Below are 12,680 nucleotides of genomic sequence, written 5' to 3' on the forward strand. Positions count from 1 at the left end.
GGTGATATGTACTCATGCATAATACATAACTAACGGAACAGAGGGATACATACTGAGCCATGATTTTTTTCTAAAAGTTCTAAACACAAATACAAAGCAGCAGCTCAGGCCCTTACCCAACTCACCCAACTGTGTCTGTGTTCAGAGGAAATGCGATCAGTACTGGCCAACGGAGAACAGCGAGGAGTACGGCAACATCATCGTCACGCTGAAGAGCACAAATGTCCATGCCTGCTACACTGTTCGCCGCTTCACCATCAGGAACACCAAGATTAAAAAGGTGAGCCAAGCCTTCGCTGCTGTCATCCAAGTGTCTTCTGGCTTGTATAAGACACAAGGCACACCAGAGTAAAAGTCAGCATTTGCATAGGCAACCTGGAGGGGCAGGTGGGTGGGAAATAAGTAAGTAAAGCCAAGATTAGAAGGAACTTCTTGTTCTTTTTCTCAAAGTGCACTGCTGCTTTGGTGTCCTTGTTTTGCTGTTATTACCTGTTCCCACGTGTATTTTTCCTTGAACTCTGTCTCCACCTAGCAGGAGGCAGAGCTGCAGCTTTCTTTTGTCAGAGTCCAGCACTTTCTCAGCTGAGCAAGCGAGAAGGACTGATATTTTTATGCTTCTTTTTTGTCCTCTCACTCTTGTCTCTGCACACCCTTCTCACACAGGGTCAGAAAGGGAACCCCAAAGGGCGGCAGAATGAGAGGACGGTCATTCAGTACCACTACACCCAGTGGCCTGACATGGGGGTGCCCGAGTACGCTCTGCCCGTGCTCACCTTCGTCAGGAGATCCTCGGCAGCCAGAACCCCAGACATGGGACCAGTGGTGGTGCACTGCAGGTATGATGGCTGTGACAAACCACCCATGGCAAGCACAGCTAGAGCACAGCGTGTGCTCTTCCATGCCAGCTAAGACAAACACTGTAGGTTACTAAAACAGGAGGAGTGTGTCAGCCCCATGGAGTGCAGGTAGACTTGAGCTCTACTTTGCCTGTGTCTTAAAACAGCTCCAATGCAAAAGCTTCCCAGTTGACACAGGGTTTTGCTATTGCCATGATACTGAGCTGCTGAACATTGCACTTGATGTGGTTGGAAAGCTCCTTGGTCAAAGCTTGCTTGTAGCCTGCCAGTTCAGTGCATGGACAGGGCAGGATCACCTCTGCTGGGAACCAACAGTATGGATACATGGACACCTGCGAATGCAATTGCCACTGAAACACACTCACACTCACAGCAGTTGCAGTCACAGCAATAGATCAGTCAATAAACTAGTTCAGGGATGTGGTCTTCATCACAGCACCATATCAAAGAGGAGAGGATGATAAGGGTTACAGCTCCTTCCTCGGCAGAAATTCAGAATCTCTGAAGAGCTCCCATCTCTGAAAGAGGGCCCAGGACTGCCCTCATTCACTGTAAGGAGTTCTGCCTCCACAAGATTAGCCCCCTTTTATACCTTTCCATAGTGCTGGTACCACTTGCATTTCCAGCTCCACTGTGCAGCTTAAGCTTTACCTCAAGGCTGAAGCCAGCCAGGGATATCTCACAGCCTGGAGTGACCTTGGCAATCCAGGATAGCAGCAGCTTGGCAAAGGGTGGATCTGTATGGCTTCATCCAGCCAACACCAGTAACAGCAGCAGTGGAAACAGGAGCCAAGTGCGAACAGCCAGAGCGTGAACTCCAGGACTACAGCAGCCTCATCCTCATGCTACTGGCACAGGTGTGATGGTTTGTATTGTGTTCAGCCTCATCTTGAAGCACAGAAATACCCACAGAAGGGAGGAAATACATACCTGGTAATATTTCCAGAAAACCAAAATATTTTGCTGGGAAACTTTAATGGTTGACGCTAGGAGGAAAATGAAAGCCCATGAACAGGAATATTTGAATATTTGCTTAGTTCTGTTCTGCTTTTACTTCTGCATTTGCTTTCATCTGGCATTGTATTTCATGGGTTTCTCTTATGCTCTCTGTAGTGCTGGTGTTGGCAGAACTGGTACCTACATTGTGATAGACAGTATGCTGCAGCAGATAAAAGACAAAAGCACAGTTAATGTCCTGGGTTTCCTGAAACATATCAGGACACAGCGCAACTACCTCGTCCAGACAGAGGTAAAAATTGCAGTGGGGTTGAATTTAAAGCCTTATTCATTTTTGCTTTGTAATCAAAAAGAGAATAGATTTTTCCAATTACATCTCTGTAAAAATTGAATATATTACTGATATTTTTCTGCACTGGAATATCTCTCTTTTTCTAGACCAGAAACTTCATATTTTGTTTTTGACTCGTTCAGAGTTGTATGTGCTACATTTATAAATATTTATTCTGAATTTGGCAGTATTTGCATGGGTGGCTTGCTTTGCACACCTTTTCCTTTAGTGGGCATTACTCCTCAGACAAAGCCAGCTGTTTAGGTTATTCCAGATGTCTACCTGACATGCTGATGTTTTTCTAGGAGCAGTACATTTTTATTCATGATGCCTTGTTGGAAGCCATCCTTGGGAAGGAGACTGAAGTGTCTGCAAACCAGCTGCATAGTTATGTTAACAGCATCCTCATACCTGGCATAGGAGGGAAGACACGGCTAGAAAAACAGTTCAAGGTAAGTCTTAACTGATGCCATCCAGATGGACCTAATTTTCCTACCCTCTTTTATATGGCCTGTCTTCACTGTCAGTTGTCATGACTAAGGAACCAAACCAGAAAACTTGATCAGCACAGCACAACATCTTGAGAAGTTCAGTCCTCTACAGTCTTAGCTTCACTGCTAGAAATCAGTGCTCATGTTCTTCAGTCAGAGGTGAGAAGAGGGACATGGACACTGTGCTGCTGGTCTTCCTGTTCCCAAGGGGGCTTGGATGTTCCCAATTCTGTGGTTAGCTTGGCTGGAAGTCTTCCTCCAAACTGTGGCTTTCATGCATATAGGTATGGCGAGAGACAAGAGATGAGGTTCTTTGTACCACCTACTATTTCATCACTGTAGATAAAGAATTACAGATGTTTTAAGACCAGGAAACACAATCTGCCTTTCTCATTGCTAATCATGATGCTTGCTGCGTTTCCTGCTACGTCATACCTGCTTTCTTCCTGGCCAAAGTAATTTTTTTTCCAGATCTCTTATTTGAAACCTAAGACTTTCTGATTGCACTTTATTTTAATACATTGTAAAATACTTTGTGAGAGTTTGTATCATAAGGAGATTATACCTGACATCTGCTTTCACAGCTAAACTCACTCAGTTAATAACTACCCAATAACGACCCAAGGAACTGAAGCTGTTAAATTACACCAGGTGCCAAGCTATTCAAAAAGTGAACAGCCTCTTCGCTGAATTCACTTGTAGGAATCTCAGTACTTCTCCATCACTCAAGACATTCCAGATGCTTAATTACTAAATTAAAGAAACAACTGCAAGCGCATGCACGCCCACACAAAATGCAGTAGCAGACAAAGGTTTGTTATTTTTAAAAGTGTCACACTTTTACAAACAATTCTGAATTATATGTATAAATTATATGTTTTCTGATGACTCGTGACAAAGTTTGAAAACCCTAAGTGCCATTTTCAGAAATTACTTTCTCTGACAACATTGCACAGTTATTTAGAAACCCCAAAACTTCTAATGGGGCTTATGCCAGTGCATAGATGAATTGAGTGCTGTCTTGTTTAGAGTGCATTTCAAACTGGGATATGACCAGCAGTAATTATTAGATCTTTCTCTTGTTTCTGCTGCTGCCACAGAGCTGGCAGAAAATAACTCGTGCTCATGCCCCAGTACAGCAATTTACGTTCAACCTTCTTAGAGGGAAATGATGCTGAGTAATGAGGTGTGAGTGCAGATGTGAAAGCCACCTTTACTCTCTTTGCTCTGGCATAGTTTCCCCATGCACTAGGGGAGTATTCAAATACAAATCTTCCTTTCTTTGTGCCTCTAGGCAGCCCAGAATGAACATGGCAGACCAGAGAATGTAGCCCATGGCCTCAGATCTCAGATGCCAGTATGGTAGATTCCCCAAAGGCCTATCAGAAAAAGACATTCTGCAGGAATTTTCTGGCTTTTATATTGGAAAAAAAAAACAATATTAAAGTTTTGTTGTTCTATTTTGCTAGCTTTTATTCCTCAAGACCTGCTTCTGACTAAACATATCTGAAAGTTTGTGAAATATACTCTCAAAGATAATAAAACGGAGTGTTCCGTGAAAATACATTTTGATGGAACTTCATATTCAGGATGTTTCAAAGCTGAAAGCTGCAGAGATCTTTTTATCTATTAAACATGTTGTATGGAAAGGATGATTTCCATTGGAAACTTGAGTACTTTAAACAGCTCATTCTCTTAATAATGCGCATCTTCGCAGGAGTTGGCAAAGAAACCTCCTCTCTTCACTTAGAGTGCTCTGAGGACTGACTTGCTGCTTTATTCTCTTTCAGCTGGTTACACAGTGTAATGCAAAATATGTGGAATGCTTCAGTGCTCAGAAAGACTGCAACAAAGAGAAGAACAGGAACTCATCAGTCGTGCCGTGTAAGATCACATCTTCGGTTTGATTACTGCCTAGCATAACTTTTTTGTACCAAATTCTCCCAGTGTTATGCATGAAAAGGCATAGCCACTAGGAAGGGGAAATGTAATCTTTTGTTCAGCCCAAGCTGTCTTGCCTTTCAGTATTACCCTGATGAAACTGAACAAACGGAAATAGTTGCAGTGTCAGCCAGATATACTGTCCAAGTGAAATGTTAATTTGAAGTGCTTAAGAATTTGAATAATTAGGTAGGGGATAAATCTATGGAATACTGAGAGATTACTTTGATACCAGCTCCTAGCTCTGGTGAGATCTCCCAGAGTGATTGGCACCAGTTGTTTGTAATTCAGCTACTGCACTCCATTTCTCTGTGTGAGATTTGAGAGTATTTAGTGCCTGAGGACACAGTTTCACAGTCATTAAAAAGGAATCTTTGCATGGCTGTCAAGCAGTATGAACTTGCACCAGACCAAGCATGGGCACAACATCATCCACATCACATAACCCAAAGTACAGGACACAGAGGATAGATGATAGCCAATAGTGGCACAGATACAGTCCATCATGAAGTTTGTTAATAAAAAGGGAAGTCATCAGAATGCATCTTAAAAACAGATGGGAACAGGCTAGAAATACTCTGTATGATATGGCCCTTTGTGGGGCCAGATCATGCAGCTGCAGTGATTTCAGTTTGGCTTTTGGGGCCTGTCAGAGGTTTTGAGGATGATGTTGAACCCAGCCCTAAAACACAGAGAAGCATGGATCTGCTGAAGAGCACACACTTCTGGGAGGTTCCCCATTAGGGAAGAGGTTTGTCTCTGGAGGTTCTCTCACCCTGTGAGAGATGGCAGTGCTACAGAGTGGTAGGGAAAACAAATCAGCTGAGTTTGTGTGCTGCTGGAGACAAATTGAACACTACAGACAAGAATTACCCAAAATCCCCTGTTATCACTGCATATACTGTTATTTGGTAATTTAGCCTGCTGTGAAAATCTTTGCTATAGTAAAATTTGATTCCTGAAATTACTTTGTCCTTGTGGGAATATTGTGCAACATTCTCTTTTATATCCTGTGTTAGCAGGCAGTGCTTTAACGCAGTTAGAAAGTGCTGGCCTGCTCCTGTGGGAGATGGGAGCTACACACTGTTTGCTTTGTTAACAGCTGAGAAATTCTTACTTTCTGCATTGTGCCATGACCACACTTTGATCTTTTTTTTTTTCTCTGTGGTTTTTTTTTTTAATGTTGTAGCTGAGCGTGCTAGAGTGGGCTTGGCACCACTGCCTGGAATGAAGGGAACAGATTACATTAATGCCTCTTATATCATGGTGAGGAAGCCAACACCTAATTACAAAGTAAAATCAATTCTAAGGTGCTAAATACCAGATGCCTATAATTGTCTTAATTCTGTGTGTAATGGCTGTGTATTAACAGATGAGATTTTAACACCTTCCCCATAATGTAAAGCTATTAACCATGTTTTATTAAAGATTCTTGCCTAAAAAAATTAATTACAAGATGCATTTAGATGGAATGTGTATTTCTGTGAGATACAGTCAAATAAATACTGGGATTTAAAGTCAATTGAAGCAGTAGGGACTCTGTAGAATTGAAATGGAGTTAAAAAAATATAGTCTGTGTGAAAATATTGTGGAGTAAAATGAAATAGGGTCATTATGTGTCCCCAGAAATTAAATTAATGCTTTAAAAGTATGGAAGGCAGTAAGTAACTGTGTGTTTGTTTTGCTGCAAAAGGGCTACTACAGGAGTAACGAGTTCATCATAACCCAACATCCACTGCCACATACAACTAAAGATTTCTGGCGAATGATCTGGGATCACAATGCACAGATCATTGTCATGCTGCCGGACAACCAGAGCCTGGTGAGTTGCCCGTGTCCCTCCTTGGATGGTGCCACTGTCACAGCCCAGCTGGGCACAGCACAGAGTCACTCAGTTGCCTGCTGGGGCTGTTTTCTGGCTGAAAGCAAAGCCAATATTTGAGCCACCTACTCAAGCTTTGCCATGAGCTGGTTACAAAAAGATAAGTTCCCATGATGGAGGGGGGCTGTTCTTTTGCTGTCGCCTTCTGCACTTACCCCTGGACATCCAGGGCTGGAGGGACCACAGTGCTCACACACAGCACAACACGCTGGTGCTGACAACATCTGCAAGGCTCCTGAGGGTGGCCTGGCAGGATGCAAGCACTGAGGGTATGGAGAGGCTGGGGTCATGGGTAACCATAACCCCAGAGAGAGGAGCAGAAATGCAAGGCAGGGACAGGAGGATAATTGCTTGTTTGCCTATGAGCTTAAGCTTCAGGCCATGCAAGACTGTGACTGTGCAAGGCGGCTATACATGTCATTTTTAATGAAAGTAAAATGCAAACAAGTATGTTAATTTAAGTGGAAATAATGAGTCGGACAGAGAAGAGAATAAAGGAGACACAGGTGAAGTGCTAATCACTACTTCCAGATTTACTAGCACGTTTCAGGAGCGTGTGTTGAAAAGTATTAAGAACTAAACAGTTCATTTTTTCATGCACACATCGCTGAGGTGAGCAGACAATTGTAGCTGAAAGTGGAAGAGAAACCACCTTCATTACAGCAAGAAAATAGCAGTCATGAGGGGCTACTAAAGAGGCAGCAGTCAATATGCTGCTTGTGTGCAGGGATGAAAGGGAGTGCAGCACTGCAAGGAGTGCTCAGAGACATTCAATCGAATCAGTAAGTGCTAATGAAATGAAAGTATGTTAGGTGGAAATGAAGAGGCTGATCTTGTCTTCACATGTGCATGAAATAGCTCTGCAGAACAACAGTGACTAAAGGGTAAAGGAAGAATGTTGGGCTCAGCCACAATGCTTTCACCTTCACCATTCCCAGGGTGGAGGGTGGCCAGGAAGGCAGTGGCATCCCGGCCTCGGCTCAGTGGTCAGTGTGGGATGTGTTGGCTGGCAAGGAGGCGTGGCACAGGATCCAGGTAGCATCAAGGTGCTGGATGTGCAGTGCCAAAGGACAAGACAATAGTGCAAGGTACCTGCTGCATGAGGACCTGTCAGGTGGCAGGACAGGTCCCTTCCCTGGCACTCAATGATATTACTCTAATTACCAGTGCCTCTGCTTATTTAGGGCAGAATTGTAAGGGCTTAGGACCATAAGTCACATTTTAGGAATGAACATTGACAGCCCAGATCTCAACAGTATCTTGCATGTCTTGTGCATCAGAGCTGCAGACCCACAGAAATACACCTGGTTTTAGAGGGATGTGCATGGCCACAGCAGGATGACATCAGTTCATAGCTCATGTTTGCTCATGAGTGAAAGATGGGGTATCCAGAGACACGGGTTTGCTCTGTGCATGTGGCCAGGGCAACTTCTGTGCTCGTGCTGCAAGGACATAGACCTGTGAAGCCAGGAGAAGAAACTAACTTTGCTTGTATGTGGTGACAGACCATAATTTCCTTTCTCTGCAGCAAATTAGGAATTCACTGTTATTTTTTAAAGAACAGCTTTGACAGGATGTTACCTACATCCTGTCAGTCAGACTACTTCAACACTGGGCTTCTTCCATCCTTCCCAGTCTCACTCAGGTTTTTCAGTAGAGGTGTTTTTCTGGAGAACTTGCATTAAGTTTAGCCAGTGTTTTTTTCAAGGCGAAGAATATTTGGGTTTTTCTCTTCCTCTTCACACCTCCAGTCACTCCTAAAAATTCAAGCCCTACATAAGTATACATCAATCTTCTACCTAGGCCTGATCCACAGACCCTCAGTTTTGGATTAGACCACAATAAACACAAATTAAAAGTAACAAGACAATAATTTTTAAGGGTCAATGAGTTTTTTCTAAACAAATATCTGACTTTCAAACAAGACTGTGTAGGCAGGAGGTCATAAAGCCTGGGATACAATACAGAGGTTAAGTATGAGTGAGCTAAGATAACAATTTCCCTATGAAACCAATTAAAAAGCAGATGTTACCAGTTTGAACACACAAAGGGAGTATCTGGCAGGTTTATTGCCTACTGTAATTGTAAATTTGTTTTAGACAGAAGTGGTTTTTAAAGGTCAGCTCCTGATCATCTCTATTTATCAAACCAATTTTTTGATCCACTGGATTTTTCAAGGTATCTGAAAGGCTGCAGCAGTGTGTTTTTTCATTTCTCTAGGCAGAAGATGAGTTTGTGTACTGGCCAAGTCGTGAGGAATCCATGAACTGTGAGGCCTTTACTGTGACCCTTATCAGCAAAGACAGACTGTGCCTCTCTAACGAAGAGCAAATTATCATCCATGACTTTATCCTTGAAGCTACCCAGGTAAAGTAAACCTTCAAATGTGGTTCTTTGCTTTTCACCAAAATTATATTGATGCCATTTAAATACAGAAGAAGAAGAGTTCAGAAAATTTTTGGAAAGGATTTTCTTGTAAATACATGTGTATGCATGTTGCTCTCAGGGGAAAGGGATTCTCATTGGCTCCTTCTTCCTCTCACATCTTCTACTTTCAGGTAGATTCCTCTAGCTAGTTAGACTGGTATTAACTGTCTCTCTTGCTTGAAAGTGAAGACGTGATTTTACCAAGGTGCATTGTCTTATTTCTGCTTACAAAATTCAGTATTTATAGTTAATTTGTTTGGGAGGGTCTTAACTAATCATAAAAATGTAAGCACGATTCTTTTGAACTATGAACCTGCTTCTAGTTTGCTGTCTGGATTGCAGCTGGACTTTGCTGCAAGACATTAGTTTGCAAGCCCATTTAGATTTGACTTGGTTGCTCTTGTTTGACTTTTGAGCCGTAAGGTCTCTGAGACCTGATATGAGCTCTGAATTCAAATACAAAATCTTTTCTTGATTAAACACTTTGTTAAACTTCGTATTCTTTTAGGGTGTTCACTGTTACAGAGATGCTGGAGCTGTGTTTCCTCTTTCTATGTAAACTGTTTGGAAGAAGAAAGTTTTCACTGTAGTTTGCAGTGAGGCTCTTCCCTCTCTGTCCCTGGAGTGGATGCCTGTGAAGTGGAGGAAGCTAATGCCAGGCTGCTTTGTCATTGCAGGATGACTACGTTCTGGAAGTCCGCCACTTTCAGTGTCCCAAATGGCCAAACCCTGACGCTCCCATAAGCAGTACCTTTGAACTTATCAATGTAATCAAGGAAGAGGCCTTAACAAGGGATGGCCCCACCATAGTTCATGATGAGTATGTCATCACTTTTCTCCCATTTATGTGCAGATTGTACACTCAGCTAAAAGACACTTGATAGGACTGATGTCCATTCGTGCATGGAGTAGGTCAGGTTTAGTAGTCCACAGAACAGATTTAGAGTATATAAACTTCCAAGGATGAATTTTCAGTTGGCACCTGAGGCCAAATACATTTTGCTTAGTGTAGTTTTTATGTTGGTTATAATCTTAGGTGGACTCAGGAGGTGAGGCTGTTTGCTGTGGAAGCATTTTGGGTTCTTCTGCTCCTGGAAGTGTCCCAAGCAAATCCTACAACCTGTTTCAGAACCCAGCAGAGCTTTGGTTTAGATAAGGCTTTAAGCAGCCTAATATGGGCTGATGGAAACAAGTTTCAAAACAGCCCAAGCTCCTGTCTAACAGCTCAGGTTTAATGTGCCATGCAAGACAGAACAAGCTCGGCTCAGCTGTGTCTCATGACGAGCAGCAGAAGTATCGTAACAAAGGGCCCAGGTCTTCTAAAAGCAGATTTATTCTACCTCCTTCTGCTTCCCCAAAAACACTCTAAGGGGCCCATATTGTGCCAAGTGGGAGGGAGGGGGCCCACCAACACTTGCGTCTTTTGTGGCACAGTGGTGAGCATTGTCCCACCAGCTATGCTAAATACTGTATTGCATGTTATTACTTGCACACATTATGGAGCTGCAAAATACCATTATAGTGAAGCTGGAGCCTAGGTCTGACCTGATTTCCTTGAAGGAACTGTTTCCTGGTGGACAGAGCACGTCCTGCAGTCATTCAGTGCTTAAAATCCCAAGGAGGCCCAACTTCTGACAGTGCTCATGTTGTCCTAAGAGCAAGCACCAAGCCAACACAAATGCCTGCTCTACCTGCAGCCCTCCTGCACTGCAGCCCATTAGATGTTGTCACTGCCACAAAACAGAATCAGTGGGAATGTCTTGGGAATCTTTGCAAAAGCCTCACTACCATGCTCTGGTGTGTCAGTGATCAGAGCAGGCGCTGTGCTGGTGTCCCAGGAGGACACTTGGATCCACTGGTGCTGCCTGAGCTTTCCCTGCACGTCCACGTGTCACTGCTGCAACAGCTTTTTCCTGACTGACTCCTGCAAATGGTGCCTTGGGCTGAAGCAAGTAGTTTTTCTCTCACCACTCCTTCCATCTTCCTTATGTAGAGTTTAAGCTCTGTTGCCTTTCACCAGCACTGATTAATTCCAGGCTGGTTTTAATATTCGTGCTTTGGGTAGTCTGAAGTGAGGTTTTGCTACTCTTGCAGTATTTAAGATTATGTTTTACAAAATTAGAAGCATTATTGATTTGGGCATTTCATTGCTAGATGAAAAAAAAAATCAAAATTGCAATGCTGAGTCATTCTTTCTGTACATTGCTTTTTTGGTTTATTTGTCATATTCCATTATTTTATTTTTATGCCTAATACATAATGTGGATTCTGCTTTCCCTTGGAGTCTAAGCAAATGTAGCTGAAAATGAAAATTTCCCTTTGCTACACGCAACAACTACATCACATAATCCACTAGTAATTGCAACTGCAGATTAATTCCAAATATATGAATTTGCAGATGACTAAATTCATGTGGTATTTAGAAAGTACATGGTGGGATGAACTTGATAACATTTTAAAAAGTTCAGAAATTCCAGTTTGAGACAGTTGTCAAGATTTTTAAATATAACTGCCCATGTGTGGGTAACTAGATGAAGATCTGCTGCATAATTTCCTTCAAGAAAAGTCTTCAGATTGTTGGGAACTGGAAATTACCAGCCCAAGTGAAAATTATTCCATTACACCTTCAGAGGGGTTTAGTTGTGTCCAGTCAGGTACATGCACTGGGCACATTGTCCACTGTCCCTGTCGATGATCAATCACAGCCATCTGTATGGTGCTGCTGCTTCTTCTGTAAACTTTACATCCAATAGAGCACATCTATTGTGATCCAAGTTCTGTTTCCTATTTCTAGGTAAACTGAGTTTGAGTTTGCAAAAATCATATAAAATTAAGTCAGCATGTGTCTTGATTTCCACAGGAATGCTGTACAAATCCTAGTGGTAATCTTGCAATACAAGATGGTATTGGAGCACTTGCTGATTATTTTAGTTTTCACATAAAGCTCTCCAAATGGCTTAGAGAGCAGGTCAGCACTGATGACCCCGTTTACCAGTGGGAACATTTTGACACTGACTTTCTCAAAGTCACAGAGCAGACCCATAGCACAGCCAGGACAGAATTTCAGTCTCCTGAGTACCAGGAGAGTGGAGGCTCCTCAGAAGCTGTGGTGTAGGATCCTTCATGCTGTGCCTCACACCTGCACCTGCGGCTCAAGCACACCCCCAGGCTTACCACAGTGAGCTTTCTACCTGACCAGTATCTCAAGGAATCTCAAGGACTGAGTCATACTCCTCATGGATAACTGCTGCTTGGGTTTTTATTACATGACATTACAGCTCAACTCTTCAAAATCTGTAATGTTTCCTGGGTGCCTGGCTCAGGGATGTTGCCTTTACCAATGAATCAGACATAGGGAAGACTTTGAGATGTGCCCCATTTACTTGTGAGCACCACACAGCCATCTTAGTTTTCTGCAATTGTCAGACGTGGAGGAAGAGGCAAAGTCTCATTTCTTTCTAATCGCTCATGTTTTGCTTGAGCTCCCACTAATGAATTTAAAATATGCTTCACTGTAATGCAGATGCTCTCAGCCTGTATGGTGCGGGAGAAGTGATTTCAGTGTTACAGTCTCCAGGCTGGGTATTTTGAAAAGGCTCATGTTCTGCTGCTGCTACAGTTCTTTGTGTTGAATAGTGCAGATAACCTGAGATGACTTGTGTACCATCAAATTTCTTCTATAAATTAAAATGACAAAATATTAGCCACTATAAAACAAGCATTTAGTAGATAAAAAGATGAACTACAGTTATCAAATAAGACTATTAACAACATTTTCATGACCCTGTGTCAGT

At 42.6% G+C, this 12,680-nt stretch overlaps 1 protein-coding gene across 1 annotated transcript in view; it reads left to right on the forward strand.

The window, feature by feature from the left end:
* Positions 1–12,680, forward strand: part of PTPRG (protein tyrosine phosphatase, receptor type G) — a gene marked incomplete at its 5' end in the record, with an annotated part of 316,509 nt that overhangs the window by 297,767 nt on the left and 6,062 nt on the right. Inside the window, 9 exons of the mRNA XM_017747149.1 lie at positions 146–280; positions 664–836; positions 1,971–2,106; positions 2,451–2,597; positions 4,427–4,520; positions 5,767–5,843; positions 6,271–6,399; positions 8,680–8,826; positions 9,564–9,706. Coding sequence (XP_017602638.1) covers positions 146–280; positions 664–836; positions 1,971–2,106; positions 2,451–2,597; positions 4,427–4,520; positions 5,767–5,843; positions 6,271–6,399; positions 8,680–8,826; positions 9,564–9,706 — 1,181 coding nt within the window. The remainder of the gene's footprint in view (positions 1–145; positions 281–663; positions 837–1,970; positions 2,107–2,450; positions 2,598–4,426; positions 4,521–5,766; positions 5,844–6,270; positions 6,400–8,679; positions 8,827–9,563; positions 9,707–12,680) is intronic.

Source organism: Corvus brachyrhynchos, unplaced genomic scaffold, assembly GCF_000691975.1.
Source record: "Corvus brachyrhynchos isolate BGI_N302 unplaced genomic scaffold, ASM69197v1 scaffold91, whole genome shotgun sequence".
NCBI lineage: Eukaryota > Metazoa > Chordata > Aves > Passeriformes > Corvidae > Corvus > Corvus brachyrhynchos.